We start from the raw sequence: 14,704 nt of genomic DNA, 5'->3' as shown, positions 1-14,704 counted from the left end.
ACCCTCCTGCTTTTGTTAAGGCCATTTAATACTTTAGAAGATAAAAGATTTATGTCATTCTTCTAAATCATACCCAGATCTTATTTCTAAATATCTATGACTTATTTGCTTGATTGAGACAAGATTGATTAAATTAATTTAACACAGGTGAGCCTGCCACTACAGGAGGTCAAACTAGATGATCGCAGTACTTACTTTCTGGTCATTTTGTAGTACAGGGAGGTAAAAAAGAGTAATGCAGAGATTTTCAAAGGCGCCTAAGCAATTTAGACACCCAAATCCTATTGAATTTCCTTCTAAAATCCCAGCCAAAATGTAAAATCTTGGAAGTCCTAGAGATTGCCAAAATGGAACACAGCTGATTATGAAAAGGACTTTGTGAAACCTATCTAGATAAGACGGACTAGCCTGTGAATCATTGGTATTGGAGGCAGAAGATGATTTAGTGCTGAGCCTGCAAGTTATAGATGAACGTGATCAAATCAGCATATTCAATGTAGCTTCAGTTACACTCAAGAGTACTAAACCTTGAAATTGGAATGGAAATCACTGATTCATTTGTTTGGGAAATGAGTGAAACGATTCCTGAAGGTCAGCAAAAGGCAGCTTGTCACAGGCAAATGAACTCTTTTCAGAGGAGAATATTAATCTGTGTGCTCAAAGTGTCGATTTAGAAAATCAGACTAGATATGTAACTTCAGGATCCTTAGTTTGCCATAGGGGTCAAAGAAGCCTAACTGGGGCGATGTACGGCTAAATGGGGCTCAGATTCATCCAAGTGTCAGGCCCTTCTTCCTGCCTCCTCCAGTATGAGTGGGGAAAAGTTCCGCAGCTCCAAAATGTCACTGCCACTGAGCAGTGCTCAGCTCTGTTTGCCTTCTCTCTGACAGCTGGAGCCAAGCACCGATCAGTTTGCTGAGCATTACAGGAGATCATAGTGGTGGAAGCTGCTGCTTCTGAAGTGTAGTTGGCAAGTCTTTGGAGTCCAGTGCCTTCTCCAGTGGGGCCCACATCATGGTGCACTTAATGATCCTGATGTTAGCTACCATCAATCCTAACTGATAAACTTTATAGAAACATCGTTTTTCGAGGGCAAAGACTAAGGGCCAGCTGAAAAGTTCATTGATGACAATGGAAAGAGTCCTCTTGAAGTTAGTGAGGTTAAGATCAGGCTCTAAAACCTCAAGAAGATCCGACATTTGTGGCAGGGAAAATCATGGGTTTGAAAAGGAAGCCTGGTTAAGTTCCTTAAGAAAAGCTGCTTAAAATCTCAGCTCTTTAAGACTAAAGATTCTACAGACAACAAAGAAATTCTAACATCTAGAGTAAAAATGCATCAAAGATTGCAAGATCAGGACATTGTTGTTACTTCATTATTTTGGCCTTTGTGTATTGTAATAGTGTTGTAATGGGAAGAAAGACATTCTTTCATATCTCAAAAGGATGGGGAAAAATTTGAGTTCACATGTTCTTGGTCTAGGGAATTCACTGAAGATGGCACCCAGAGCTGAAGCCTATGTCCACTCCATTTTTAAGCCTTTCTGGGTTCTTTGTTTTCATTATTTGATTTGATGTTCTATTCTAGAACTTAAGGGCTAGGTAATGTAAGAGGATAATAGCTTGAATGTGCATTTCAAGTAAAGTCATTCCAATGAGTGTGGTGCTACCGTGGAATGTGAAGTTTTGGTAGATCTGTAATTGATTGAAGTATTAGGACTACCAAATAGGAGCCTATACCATAAGTAGAACTATACCTACTAGCAGCAACTAAATATTCTCTCCAGATAAGTAAAAGTGTAATAAAAGCTAGAGAGGGAGAAACAGGTTTCTTTGAAAAGAGCTGAGGGAGAATTTTTCAGCTCTTTATAGCTTGAACTTCCGCACTATCTTCCAAGTGTTTTACGAATATTAACTTATCTTCACGATGTCCTTGAGGCTACCCTGGGTAAATATCATGTCCTCCAATTTACTCCTAGGGAAACTGACGCACAGAGAGATTGTGATGTGGCCAGGGTTACACAGCAAGTTTGTGGCAGAGTCATTAATAGAACCCAAACCTCCTGAAACCCAGTCATGGGTTTTAACCATGAGTCTGTAATTTTTGTTCATTCATCTGTATTGTGTATTTCTTTTTTTCTTTCCTCCCACTCTCACCTTTGGACGGATTTAAAGATTATGGAGGAAATTAAGGATTGAATGTCTAAAGGAGGAGACCAATGTGCAAGGTGATCATCTGCAAGAAGCAGTGGATTAAAGTGAGAATAATGTGTTTTATCAACAGTTGAAATTGTTGATGAAATATATTATGGCAAAGAGTACTTTACTATTTCAGTGGATTTAAGAAATGGTAAAATGAGGATGAGGCCAGTGTGGATGAAAATCTTTTGTTCTGCTTTTGTTTGAGAGTTTGACTTCTGTTTCAAAATGCAACCCACCAATGCAAAATATAAATGTTGAAGAACACAAGACAGATGTAATGTAAGAAAACCCCAATAAGAACCTAATGAAGTGTTTAAAATTTCACCTTTTTAAAATGTATTATATTTTTAAATACTGAAAGATTGCTGAACTGTGAAGAACTTTAATTTACAGCAGAGGAAAAATGACTATATGAGATTTTTGACTGTATGATAAATATGTTACTGAAAGAATGTTGTCTTTTTGTATACTATTTGATCTGACAGTCATGACCCCAAAATTTCACCAAACTCACTTCTATGAAGCTCTAAATATCACCTCCTAGTATACTGAATATGGCTAAGTAAATTATAAAAAAGGAATTAAGAACTAACTCAGTAATGTCAACTTGAAAAATCTTAATATTTTCAAAAATGTGACACACTTTTGCTTTTTGAAATGATGCAGTGGGATGTAGATTAGATCTGCACACTGCTTCAGCATACAGAGTCCAAGAAGAATGTGCAACTTTAATAGTTGGTGTTAATGGTGCAATTAATGCCACAAATACTAAACCAAGATATGTGATAATTACTCATTTACAAAAAGAACAGGAGTACTTGTGGCACCTTAGAGACTAACAAATTTATTAGAGCATAAGCTTTCGTGGGCTACAGCCCACTTCTTCGGATGCATAGAATGGAACATATATTGAGGAGCTATATATACACACATACAGAGAGCATGAACAGGTGGGAGTTGTCTTACCAACTCTGAGAGGCCAATTAAGTAAGTGAAAAAAAACTTTTGAAGTGATAATCAAGATAGCCCAGTACAGACAGTTTGATAAGAAGTGTGAGAATACTTCTGTAAGTATTCTCACACTTCTTATCAAACTGTCTGTACTGGGCTATCTTGATTATCACTTCAAAAGTTTTTTTTCACTTACTTAATTGGCCTCTCAGAGTTGGTAAGACAACTCCCACCTGTTCATGCTCTCTGTATGTGTGTATATATAGCTCCTCAATATATGTTCCATTCTATGCATCCGAAGAAGTGGGCTGTAGCCCACGAAAGCTTATGCTCTAATAAATTTGTTAGTCTCTAAGGTGCCACAAGTACTCCTGTTCTTTTTGCGGATACAGACTAACATGGCTGCTACTCTGAAACTACTCATTTACAGGTTTTTTCACTTATACAAGCATTATTTTTGTAAGGGTGATCGGGAAGATCCAGGGAGAGTGGCAGTTCCTCTTGACAAAGTAACTCAGAGCTAATAAAATAAAAAATGCGAAGAGTCCAGAGAAGAGCTCTAAGCTCCAATATCCAAATCTTTTAGCTCCCAGAAAGATCCATTGGAGCTACGGGTGCTTTTTTGAAAAGCAGTCCATATATTTTAGCTGCCTAAATATGGATAATTGGTGCTTGACTGTAGGCAACCAAATTTTAATATTATGTCCTCTGATCTTAAATATTGGTTGTTAGATCAGAATTTTGTGTCACATTGGCTCCAGTCTCCACCTTAAATCATCACCTGCACAGAAAGTCAGGGTAGCTATGGTGAAATGTCTTCAGTCCCAAGATTATGAAGATTTTGTTTGTTAAATTCATCAAGATGTTGACAGTCTGTTTTTTCCTTGTATATAGTATTAGCATTGAGATGCATTCACACAGGAAGCCCAGCATGACAATCTCCAGAGATGTCCAGTAAGGGAATAACTGACAGAGGCAAAGATAACAGGCTGGGGAGCATTTGTGGGGAAAACATTAGCATAGGGGAAGTGGTCAGTCAGCAAAAAATTCAGTGCACTAGTACTCTGAGCTGTAACGATGCATCTTTTTCTGAGGAAACTGGCGTGTTTTCTCAGATCACACAAGGCAGTAATAGTCTACAAAAACTGACAGGAGAAACCTTAAGCAATCTCCCCTGGAAGAAACCAGCTCCTGTTTAATGGGATGAAAACAAATCTGAGATCAGCTTGTAGTCTACCAAGTCTCTCTGCATGTACCAGCTCAACTCAACCACAGGCACAGTAGTTGAGTAGAGAGGAATTCCATCCTGGGGATCAGAGTCAAATGAATGGGGGCTTCAGCTGGTTCACAGACAAACAAGGGAGTCCCTTTGTTCTCTTTATGTCAAAGGACAACTACAAGGTACGTACTTCTGCAGCAGATGCCGGGAACAAGTAGTCATGGCTCAAGTTGCTTTCTTAGGAAAATGTCACTTCAAGATGGCCTGCACTTTTCTGCAGATCCTCCTCATGTGAAGAATTATCAGGAAGGCAGAACTCCCTCCCCCTCCATTTTCACTCAAAAGGGCTTGTTCGTGAAACTAACCTTTGGGTATTCCTACTTGTGAGGTGCATTCCCCCGACCCTCTCCTGAGAGCTTGGTGACCCTCTGGAAAGCAATGCATCCACTGCATGAGTCCTCTCTCTGCTCTGAACATTTATTTTTATGAGATTATAAAATCACCATGCAAGCCCAGGCATCCCATTTCATTCCTTTCTGTGGCCACCTGCAGCTCTAAGGACCTGCTCTCCATTCCCAGAATGATTTTCTGTGGGTTGAATCCAAAATTCCCTTAATTTTTAGTGCAAAGTTGAATTATAATTAGTTAGCTAGTTTGTGTCAATGTACATATCGTTTTTATTCTGGGTTCTGTAGACATGGGTAAGAAGGATGTATTTTATGCTTCATGACGGACATGCATACCCATTGTTTGTTGGGCCTGGGAGAGGAGCAGTGGAAACAATAGAACATTGCTGCTGCATGTTCATGCCAACTGCTCACCTGCCCCTCTTCCGCAGAATGCTTTCATGTGACTTCTCTTGGACTCAGCTGAAGGAATTGAGATAGCTGCATCTGCACAGCTATTTTATAACGATGGCGCCGTAAAGAGACTACTCAGTGCACAGGAAACCCATTCTACTTACAGTAATGCAAGCTGGGAACGTGCTGCTTTATTCAGCCACATAAAAGAGTGGAGGAAACAGCCACTAAGTAAACAGGAAGGAAAGGAGGGGTGGAACATGGCTCCAACCCATAATATTCTGAATAACTCAGTTACCCCTTGAGGGCCGTTTTACTACAGGCTCCAAACATTTCATGCAGCAAGGGAGCACTCACAAGGCCCCAGTCCCCTCTGGGGGACGGCTTTCTGGATAGCTCTCAAGCTCTGTTCCACCAGGGGGTTGCATCACACAAGCATGACTATGCAGAGGCAACTCGCTGCAAGATCCACAGTTACCCCTAGTGTAGATATTAGGACCACGTTAAAAGATCATTATGATCATATTAGTCTGGCTTTCTGCAAAGCAGACTGGACATTTTTCACCCCATGATTCCTGCATCAAGCACATAATCACTAGCTGAGCTAGAACATATTTTTAGAAAGATATCCAGTCTCAATTTAAAGTTGTCAAGTGACGAAGAATTCACCACATCCCTAGGTAAATGGTTCCAATGGTTAATTACCCTCACTGTTAAAAAACTGCATCTTATTTCTAGTCTGAATTTATTTTATCTTCAGCTTCCAGCCACTGGCTTTTGTTCTGCCATTGTCTGTTAAACTAAAGAGCTCTCTGCTTTCGGAAATCTCTTCCCCATGTAGTACTGTGTTCAAGTCCCCTGTTAACCTTTTGTTGGATAAACTAAATAGCTTGAGCTTCTATAGCCTCTCGCTGGTGGGTTTTCCAGGGCACAAATCATTCTTGTAGCTCTTTTCTAAAACAATCTTGCCACCAATCTTTTTTAAAATGTAGACACCAGAACTGGAATCAGTATCCCTGGAATAGTCTCACTAATGCTGTGCCCAGGGGTAGTATCACCTCCTTACACCTACTCAGTATTCTCTTGCTTTTGCATCCAAGGATCCCATTTGCTCTCTTAGCCACTGCATTGCACTGTGAGCGTCTGTTCCAGGGATCGGCAATCTTTGGCACGCGGCTTGCCAGGGTAAGCACCCTGACAGGCCGGGCCAGTTTGTTTACCTGCTGCATCTGCAGGTTTAGCCAATCGTGGCTCCCACTGGCCGTGGTTCACCGCTCCAGGCCAATGGGGGCTGCGGGAAGCGGCGCGGGCCGAGGGATGTGCTGGCCGTCGCTTCCTGCAGCCCCCATTGACCTGGAGCGGTGAATTGTGGCCAGTGGGAGCCGCGATCGGCCGAACCTGCGGATGCGGCAGGTAAACAAACAGGCCCGGCCCGCCAGGGTGCTTACCCTGGTGAGCCGCATGCCAAAGGTTGCCAATCCCTGGTCTCTTCAATCACAGAGACCCCCCAATCCACACACACACACAGATGCTGAATAAAGGGGCTGCAAGCTACATGAATATGCCCCGTAGATCACAAGCACTGAGCATTATTCATTTTTCCCATGGTTCAGCAAGATGTGTAGTGTCTGTAATTACGCTGCGTGGATTAGATCCTGCTTTGAATAAGTCTACAGGACCTTCAGTCTCTCACGACTAGCCAAGGTTAATGCAATGTTGTGGTAGCCATGTTGGTTTCAGGATATTAGAGAGACAAGTTGGGTGAGGTAATATCTTTTATTGGACCAACTTCCGTTGATGAGAGAGACAAGCTTCTGAGTTTACACAGAGCTCTTCTTCAGATCACCTGAAGTTGGTCCCAGAAAAGATATTACCTCAGCCACTTTGTCTAATAGCCAAGGTTAAAGCATTTTTCAATTCCAACATTTATCATTTTATTTGAGGGTAGGGGGATGGAGTTACAGCAGAAATTGTATAAGGTGGTTGCCTATTAATCCTTCCCAAGTTCTCAAAATATTACAAGCTCACTTTCAGTATTTTATTAGATGCAGCCTCTACTTGCTGGGGGCAAAGGGCTGTTTGTCTTGAACTCCATATGTTGCATTTATGAGGGAAGAAGGGAAAGAAGTGTACAACCTTTTCTCTTCGCAGCCTCTCCACCTGTTCTCCCCTGTTAGCTTGAGTTAGAATGGTTCATAACTTGGTTGGGTACTGCAGTTCCGGCACATAGGGCATCTGGAATGTGGAGACCTGGGTCCTAATCCTGACTCTGCCATTGACTCCTTTGTGGGATGATGGACAAGTCACTTACTTGGACTGTGCCTCAGTTTCACCATCTGTAAAATGAAGATAATGAGGCTGGTGAAGTGCTTGCAAATCTACAAATGAAAAGCACGACCTAAGTGACAGATAAAAGTAGTATTTTTTAGAACACATATACTCTGCACCAGTATTTTGGTTACACCGGTGCAGATGTGTCTCAGGATTTATGGGAACATTCTCAGACAAGCTTTAGACGTGTTTTAGAGAGCAGGGCTACCATTTTTTTAACTTATGGAAATACTGGACTGCAGGAAAAAGGAGAGTAGATTAAAAGAAAACTGGGAAAGAGTGAAGTGCTCAAACATTCTGTGGCCACTACCTGAACAATGGATGTCTGAGAGGATTAAGCCTGACTGTCTGAAATAGTAGAGGAAGTTCACAGGAAAGAAATAGCTAGTAATATTTTTTTCTTTGTGTGAATATATTTTATGAAAGTAAGGCGATGTTGACAGAAGCAATGGAAGTTTCTTAACACAATTCTTCTAAAGGGTCCCAAGTTGTAATGGGACAATGATCTGGGGAACATCCTGTATATATAATCTATCTGTATATATTTTGGGGGAATGCGATTTCATATGAATATGCATGTTTTGTTGTTTGAATGTTAATAGTTTGCATTTATTTCTTTGTGCATTTGGTAATATTTATTAGGAATAGCTGATGACATTTTTTCTGTCCTTCACAGTATCTCTTTGCAAAATGTTGCTAGTTGTTAACCTTTTCTCACAGAGCTCTGTGTCCCTGGTATTAAGTGCCCGAGTTTTTTTTTGTTTGTGTACACTGTCTATTGTTCAGATAGGCTGTACACGTTGTTCTTTTCTTGTTTTGAGGTAACATGTTCTAGGGGCCTTGGAACTGGTAGCTCCTGAATTCTAATCCCAACTCTCCTACTAACTAGTTTGTGACCTTGGACAGTCACTCTCAATCTCTCTTCTTTGGTCAGTTTCTCCATATTCAAAATAGAAATAAGCAAACTTCCTTAGCGGCTTCTCAGGGAATTCAATATTTCATTGATTAATGTTTGTTCAGCACTTTGAAGCCATAGAAGATATATAGAGTAAATGCTAAATACTATTTTCTTCAGAGGCAGGAAAATCTTGGTTTCTGCATAAAACCCACTGTCCTTTATAACATTAATATTTCCACTGTGCCTAAATTTTCTATCCACTGAAACATCAATAGGCACAGAACTGGGTTATGAGAAGTGCTACATCCTACTGGATGTTGCAATAGTCATATAGAATGCTCTTTAAATCACTTTAGTGCCTCTTTTCAGAAGTTTTAAAAAAAACATTTCTCTTAAGTCCTGATCCTGCAAATATTTACTACTGGGTGTATGGCTGATTACTGTGAGTAGCCTGCTCACTGGGACTATACACAGGAATCAGTGTCATACCAGGTAGTAAGTTTTTGCAGGATCAAGCTGTTCGTCACTATGGACATTTTGTCCAGATTTTGTCCAAATTAGAACTCAATTAACTGTTTGATTCACACCTTGCTAAATGAGATATGTTCTACAGAAGATTGTACTCCATTACATAGAGTAAAGTTGGGCTGAGGTAATTCTTTAGGAGAATTAATATTAACTGTAAAACGTACTTTTGTAGACTACTAATGCACTATAAATATAGTTAGTTTTGCAAAAGCATAGTTTCCTTCCTTCACTGAAGTGTCACTGCAGGCAGTCAAAAAATCATTCTGGAGTGCCTCTTCAGTGGAAGACTAGGCATGAGAAGATCTGAGAATCTGGAGTAGATAAAAAGAGGAATCAAGTGACCAGAAAGAAAACTCTGTGAAACAGTTTAAGAATATGTGGGCAAGAAGAGTATTTGGGGTTGCATTAACACCTGGCCCTGCTACTGGGGAAATGTATTTCAGGATAGTTAGTAGCAGGGTGAGTCTGTGGAGGATAGGAGGGCCAGAAGCAATGTCCTTAGGTGTGGGGATATGTTTTGAGGTGGACAGCAGAATCAGGATGGACAAGAAGGAAATTGGAAAGGTCAGGTTATGTTTTCATTTGATATTTCATGACATCAAAGTGTAGTGTCCTGTGGATCCTGGAACTCAAATTATTAAAGTCGCCAGTGGGATACGGGGCCTGGAGATATGACTTTTGGGAAACAAAATGGGGAGGCAAAAAGTGAACAACAGATATGGAAAGGTTTAAAAGATACTGATGGGGGGAGATAACATTTTAAACAAATATCTGTGGAAACTTGAGCGAAATAAAGACAAGTGAAAGATACTAGTTTGCTACCAGCCAGTCTGGGAGGACTTGCAGGTTAGCCCAGAGAAAGCCCATCTGCTTTTGCCAGTCACCAGAATGTTAGCGGTGACGTAGCCTGTCACCCTGCAAGGCATCCAGATTTCAGACAGCAAAAGGTAAGGGCAAGAGTCACTTTCTTGCGCACAGTTGTGTCTATTTGAATGCTAACTTTTTTGGACACTGATATTAAATTCTTGGTGTTGTCTTTAGCTGCCAGCTATGCTGTGTATATTGTGGTTAAACTATTGATGTATTAATTGCTAGCTATTCTAGAGGCTGCAGTTGCATTTCTCATGTGTTTAGTGCCTTTTGTTGCTGCCTGCTCAGGATACTGTGGGCAGTTCCCACGTCTGGCGCTTATTTTAGTTGCTTGGCTACTATGAAATGTTATCTTAGCATTTCTTGTAGTGTCACAGTGGCTTTCTTGATGGCATCCCACTAAGGAAATATGCAAAAGGGGCCGACAGATGCTATGCCTATATCGTTCTGTTGCTTTTGCTCCAGTTACTGCAATATGATCCTTACTTTACTGTTGTTAACGCAGGTTTCTTGTAAAATATTGGATGGACAGTGTGAGACCAATGCTGCCCATTCGATTAACTTCAGAGGAATTCAGTAGAGGGCAGTATTTGGCCCTATATGTTTGAATGAAAGGGAATTACTATTGGAGGGAGATGGTGGATGATCACTTCACTTTACTATCTTGCATTTTCCTCTTTTAATAGCTACAGTTCACATGGAATTTTAAAGTTATTTCACTATTACTAATTTTTCCTGATTTCACCCCCACCCCAAAAAATCTCTATGAACCCTCCATCCCCAATGTGACTCAAAAACCAAAACACAACTGGCTTTTTGACTGGTAAAAAAACAAACTGAAAGCAACCCATTTTGCCTCCTCTCTATACTTTTCCCATTTATTTTTTTATTTTCTATTTACAGAGCTGGGTTTCACCAGCATTTATGATTAATTATTTTTATTGTATGCGCAGTGTGAAATCTCTTCTGAAGTCTTAAATAAACTATATTTTTTAAGTAAGTCCGAAAAATGTTTTGTCAGCAAATAAATGAAAACTGACTCTAAGTGCTGCCATTTTTAAACTGTTGTTGCAATCCTTTTCTTTTCATACTTATTATTCCTGCTTTTTGATGGTTGTAGTGCATTAATATTTTACAAGATGAGATGTAGTTTTCTGTTTATATTAGCAGTCCTCTGTCTGTGAGATATGGACCAACCAGAATGCAGGATTTCCTTTCTCATCGATGCATCAGGTTCATAATGTAAGATACTGTAATAAACAGCTACAATGTCACTGTATGGAAGTGTAATGTGTTGCCATGGTGTCATTAGTACTTATATGGGTGTCATGTTGAAATTGCAAAATAATTTGTACTGTCTGCTGACACGTGGGATTATGTATGTGTACATTCATTTATCATGGTGTGTGATTAGTTTTATGTTGATTGTGTGACGGAAGATGAAGATTTTTAGTTCTAGAGTTAAGTTAAAACTTACCTAATGGTAGATTTGATGTCTGTTCCAGCACTTTTTGTTTGCTCATTTTTTAAAAAGCAAGAATGTGTAAATTGCTTAGTTTGTGCACCTTGTTTTGTGCATCAGCCTTCCTGTTAATAAGTAGGATCTACATTCCTCATACCTAACTGATGAACTTTGAGATGATGCCATCTTTGCTGTGGCAGTAAGCCATTTCTTGTGAATTATATGTGACCTTGATAATGCCCCAAATTGGTGTAATTTATGTGAAAAACTGTGCTATTCAAGTGATAGTAAAAAGTTATCTGTAACATGCTATACAGAACTCTCTCTGTCAATAGTTTACGTTTTCCCCATATATGATACTTTTAAAAGGCTCATGAAGGTCCCATACACATGACATGACTGCCATCTTGAATGACCTTTGTGATAGGAGGATATCTCAGCTACCATTCTTTAGAAAGTTTCAGGGTTTCTTCAGGCATACCAAGAAACTTTTCGAATCGTTTAAAAATTTACCTTTGTTTCAAAAAACAAAGATTTGAAAGGTTCTGAAGTGGCCATAGGAAATCTATCTTCTGATAGTGGATATTAAAAAAATTGAACTGGATTTTGGCTGGTCCCACAGAACACTTAAAATTCCTCCAGGGACAAAAAATTTAAAATTTCAGCTAAACGCATTGTATTGTGTGTGCTCTTCTTTATAGTCCTGGTAACTAATGCATGGTGCTGGCACTAAGGCACCTGGCTTTACTGGTGGACAGTTACAACAAATAGTCCCAGTTAAAAAACAAAATTCAAAACCCTCTAAAACAGGCCTACTGTAGCTTTTCTGTGTCAATTTTTGTACCTTCCATATTTTAGAAAGAGATTATGAATGGTTTAGAGAGTTTATAAAAAAATGTTTGGGAATTACTTCTGAAATCTCTGTCTCTGCAGTCAGATTCCTTAGTTATCTTGAGTCAAACTGCAGGAGGGAAAAATTAAAACAAGCGTACGTGCAGCAATTCTAAAAATGCCCTAATAGTTATAATCTACTTTTTCAGTATCACTTAATTAATATCCAATAAATCAGTCCTGTCTAGGGCTAGAAGCAAGAATGGTGTGTTCCACTGGGAAGCTGGAAGTCTCCCCGTTCCCAGTGGTATAAAGTACTGTAGGAACATGAGATACCTGACTTAAAAGCTTTGACATTTATGGCTAGAAAATCCATCACTGACAAAGGATTGAATCTTGCCCCACTGGATCTTGGCTTGGGGTAATTTTGTGAGAGAAAATCCATATTTGTAGGGCGGAAGAGAAGGAAACATTTATCTCTCAGGGTAGTTAGGGAAAACAGACAAACAACAAAGTGGTATCCTTTTGCGGATACAGACTAACACGGCTGCTACTCTGAAAAGTGGCTGTTGGAAGCTGCTGGGGGGAGGGTATGGAATGTTAAAATAAGGCCCAAGGAGACAGACTAGTGGGCATGGGATGCTACCACAAGCATGTGATAAATTGCTCTGGTATGTGACAAACTAAAGACATGCAATGAATACATTTATCACATGTCTCCAATTCATCACAGCTATATTCATCACAGCTATATCACCTCCACATACATGGTGTGTTGTAATATGAAATATTTAGTTGTTTGGTTATCTCTGGGTCTTACAAATAAAAGTACTGAAATCAAAAGATTTATAAGAACATATGTGCTATTAAAAACTAAATTAAATGTGGTCGGTCCAGTGTCTTAGCTTACAAATGGAGACCATTGTATTATTTTTATAGTGGCTGAAAATGCATTAGGTACTTGTGAATGGGCCTGAATCCCAATATATGGACCATGAGTTAGTATCCAAACTCACCTCTCAGGTTTTGCATTATTCGTAACTCAAACGTTTAAGCCTAAGCTTACTCCTCAAGCCCTACAGTTTCCATTTAGGATCTCCTCTTTCCCAAAGAGCTGCTTCCACTCCTTTATAGCCTGGATGGGATTAACAGGACTCCCCTGCCAACATGACTCAGCTATAATTGTCCTAAATTTCAGTTCAGAATTTTAGTGACTCACAGAAAAGCCCTTTATTACTACACAGGGTCTTAGAGTCTGCCCTGTTACCCCACAAAATAAATAGAAAGACACGGTCCCTGTCCTGAAGAGTTTACAATCTAACTTTAGACATGATGGGACAAGTGAAGGTGAAAAGCAGGAGGGAGACGATGGAGTAAAGATAGACAAAGGCTACTGCTCTGTTTATATAGGCGCACATATTTGTTCCAGTCTAAGTATTTTCAAATAGTAACTGTTATTATTGACTTAGGAGAAATAGTGGGTATTGGCAATAGCGTTGTCTAAAATTATAAGGAGCTTGGTAGGAGGCAATCAAAAATAAATGAGATGAAAACATAGCTTCAGCTGAATATTAAAGAACACATGATATAGTTACAAAAGAGCATTACAGGGCTCTGTGGGTAACATGCCTTCTTTTTTCATCAATCAAAAATAATCCACACTTACAATGTTTAATTTTTTGCCGCATTTCTTAGTAGTTGCTATCTCTACAAGAAGATGCTGATTGGAATACACAAAAGGTTTTCAACTCCAATGGTCTGTCAGTAACAGCAGGTTGCTGTAGCTCTCTCAGCTGTATTATGTATTTAGATCCACCATTCTAGTCCCAAGCACTTTTAGGGTAATTTTATCAAATATTTTTTATCTAAATTGAAAGGGAATAGGGTCTTTATTTCGATGATTGTACTTATTAATAGAGTGATTAATACAAAGGAATGGTATCTGCACAGTCCCCCTGCAAGTGTGTCATACTTGATCTTTATTGTTTCAGCTAAAGATTATTTCTTATTTCCTCGAGATTGTCGCTTCTTAGCTCCTTTATACATTAGACCTGTCTGTTAGCAATCTTCACTGTTTCTCCTGCCACTGCTGTCCATTTACAGACTGAAATATTGGTTCCTGACAAAAATTAAGGTTTTTTTAATACTTTTACTTTTAATATCTTTTGTGCAAAAATAGTCCAAAGTGTAAATTAACTTACTTATTTTACTCCTCATTTAATCTCTTACTGCTATCTGTCTTCTGTGTATGGGAGTAAATCCTCTTAGGATCAGTGCAGCATGGGGGTCTAGAGACATGACCCAGTGTCATCTCTACTATGGGACTCCTGTTCCTACCTTGTTAAAATCCTTTGAATAGCCAGGGTTCAAGAAGCAAGGATCAAAGGCTTTACCTTTATGGCTTCTTTACTCCATCCATCCTTTTATCAGGCCTGGTCCATGGCAATGTCTTCTTGCTAAATGCATGAGGCATGCCCCCCTGCTGAACAGTTTCTTCCTATAAATTGTCCAGCAGATCTTTAGTTCATTAAAAGCCACTATTGGCGAAAAAAAAGTCTTAAAACAAGAGGATTTCAAGTGTTCTGACATCTACAGGCCCTTGAACAATTGACTAT

At 39.5% G+C, this 14,704-nt stretch overlaps 1 protein-coding gene across 23 annotated transcripts in view; it reads left to right on the top strand.

Moving 5' to 3' along the window:
• Window positions 1–14,704, top strand: part of ANKS1B (ankyrin repeat and sterile alpha motif domain containing 1B) — a 771,828-nt gene that overhangs the window by 705,920 nt on the left and 51,204 nt on the right. For 8 of the 23 annotated variants that reach the window (XM_065560920.1, XM_065560904.1, XM_065560897.1 and 5 more), the window contains one exon: window positions 10,964–11,038. The exons of 11 other annotated variants lie outside the window; for them this stretch is intronic. In XM_065560920.1, coding sequence (XP_065416992.1) covers window positions 10,964–11,038 — 75 coding nt within the window. The remainder of the gene's footprint in view (window positions 1–10,963; window positions 11,039–14,704) is intronic. 4 more of the 23 variants (XM_065561000.1, XM_065560911.1, XM_065560967.1 and 1 more) reach the window with 1 other exon arrangement.

Source organism: Chrysemys picta, chromosome 1, assembly GCF_011386835.1.
Source record: "Chrysemys picta bellii isolate R12L10 chromosome 1, ASM1138683v2, whole genome shotgun sequence".
In the NCBI taxonomy this organism is placed as follows: domain Eukaryota; kingdom Metazoa; phylum Chordata; order Testudines; family Emydidae; genus Chrysemys; species Chrysemys picta.
The sequence above is the reverse complement of the archived record's forward strand: the minus strand, read 5'-3'. Positions and strand labels throughout refer to the sequence as shown.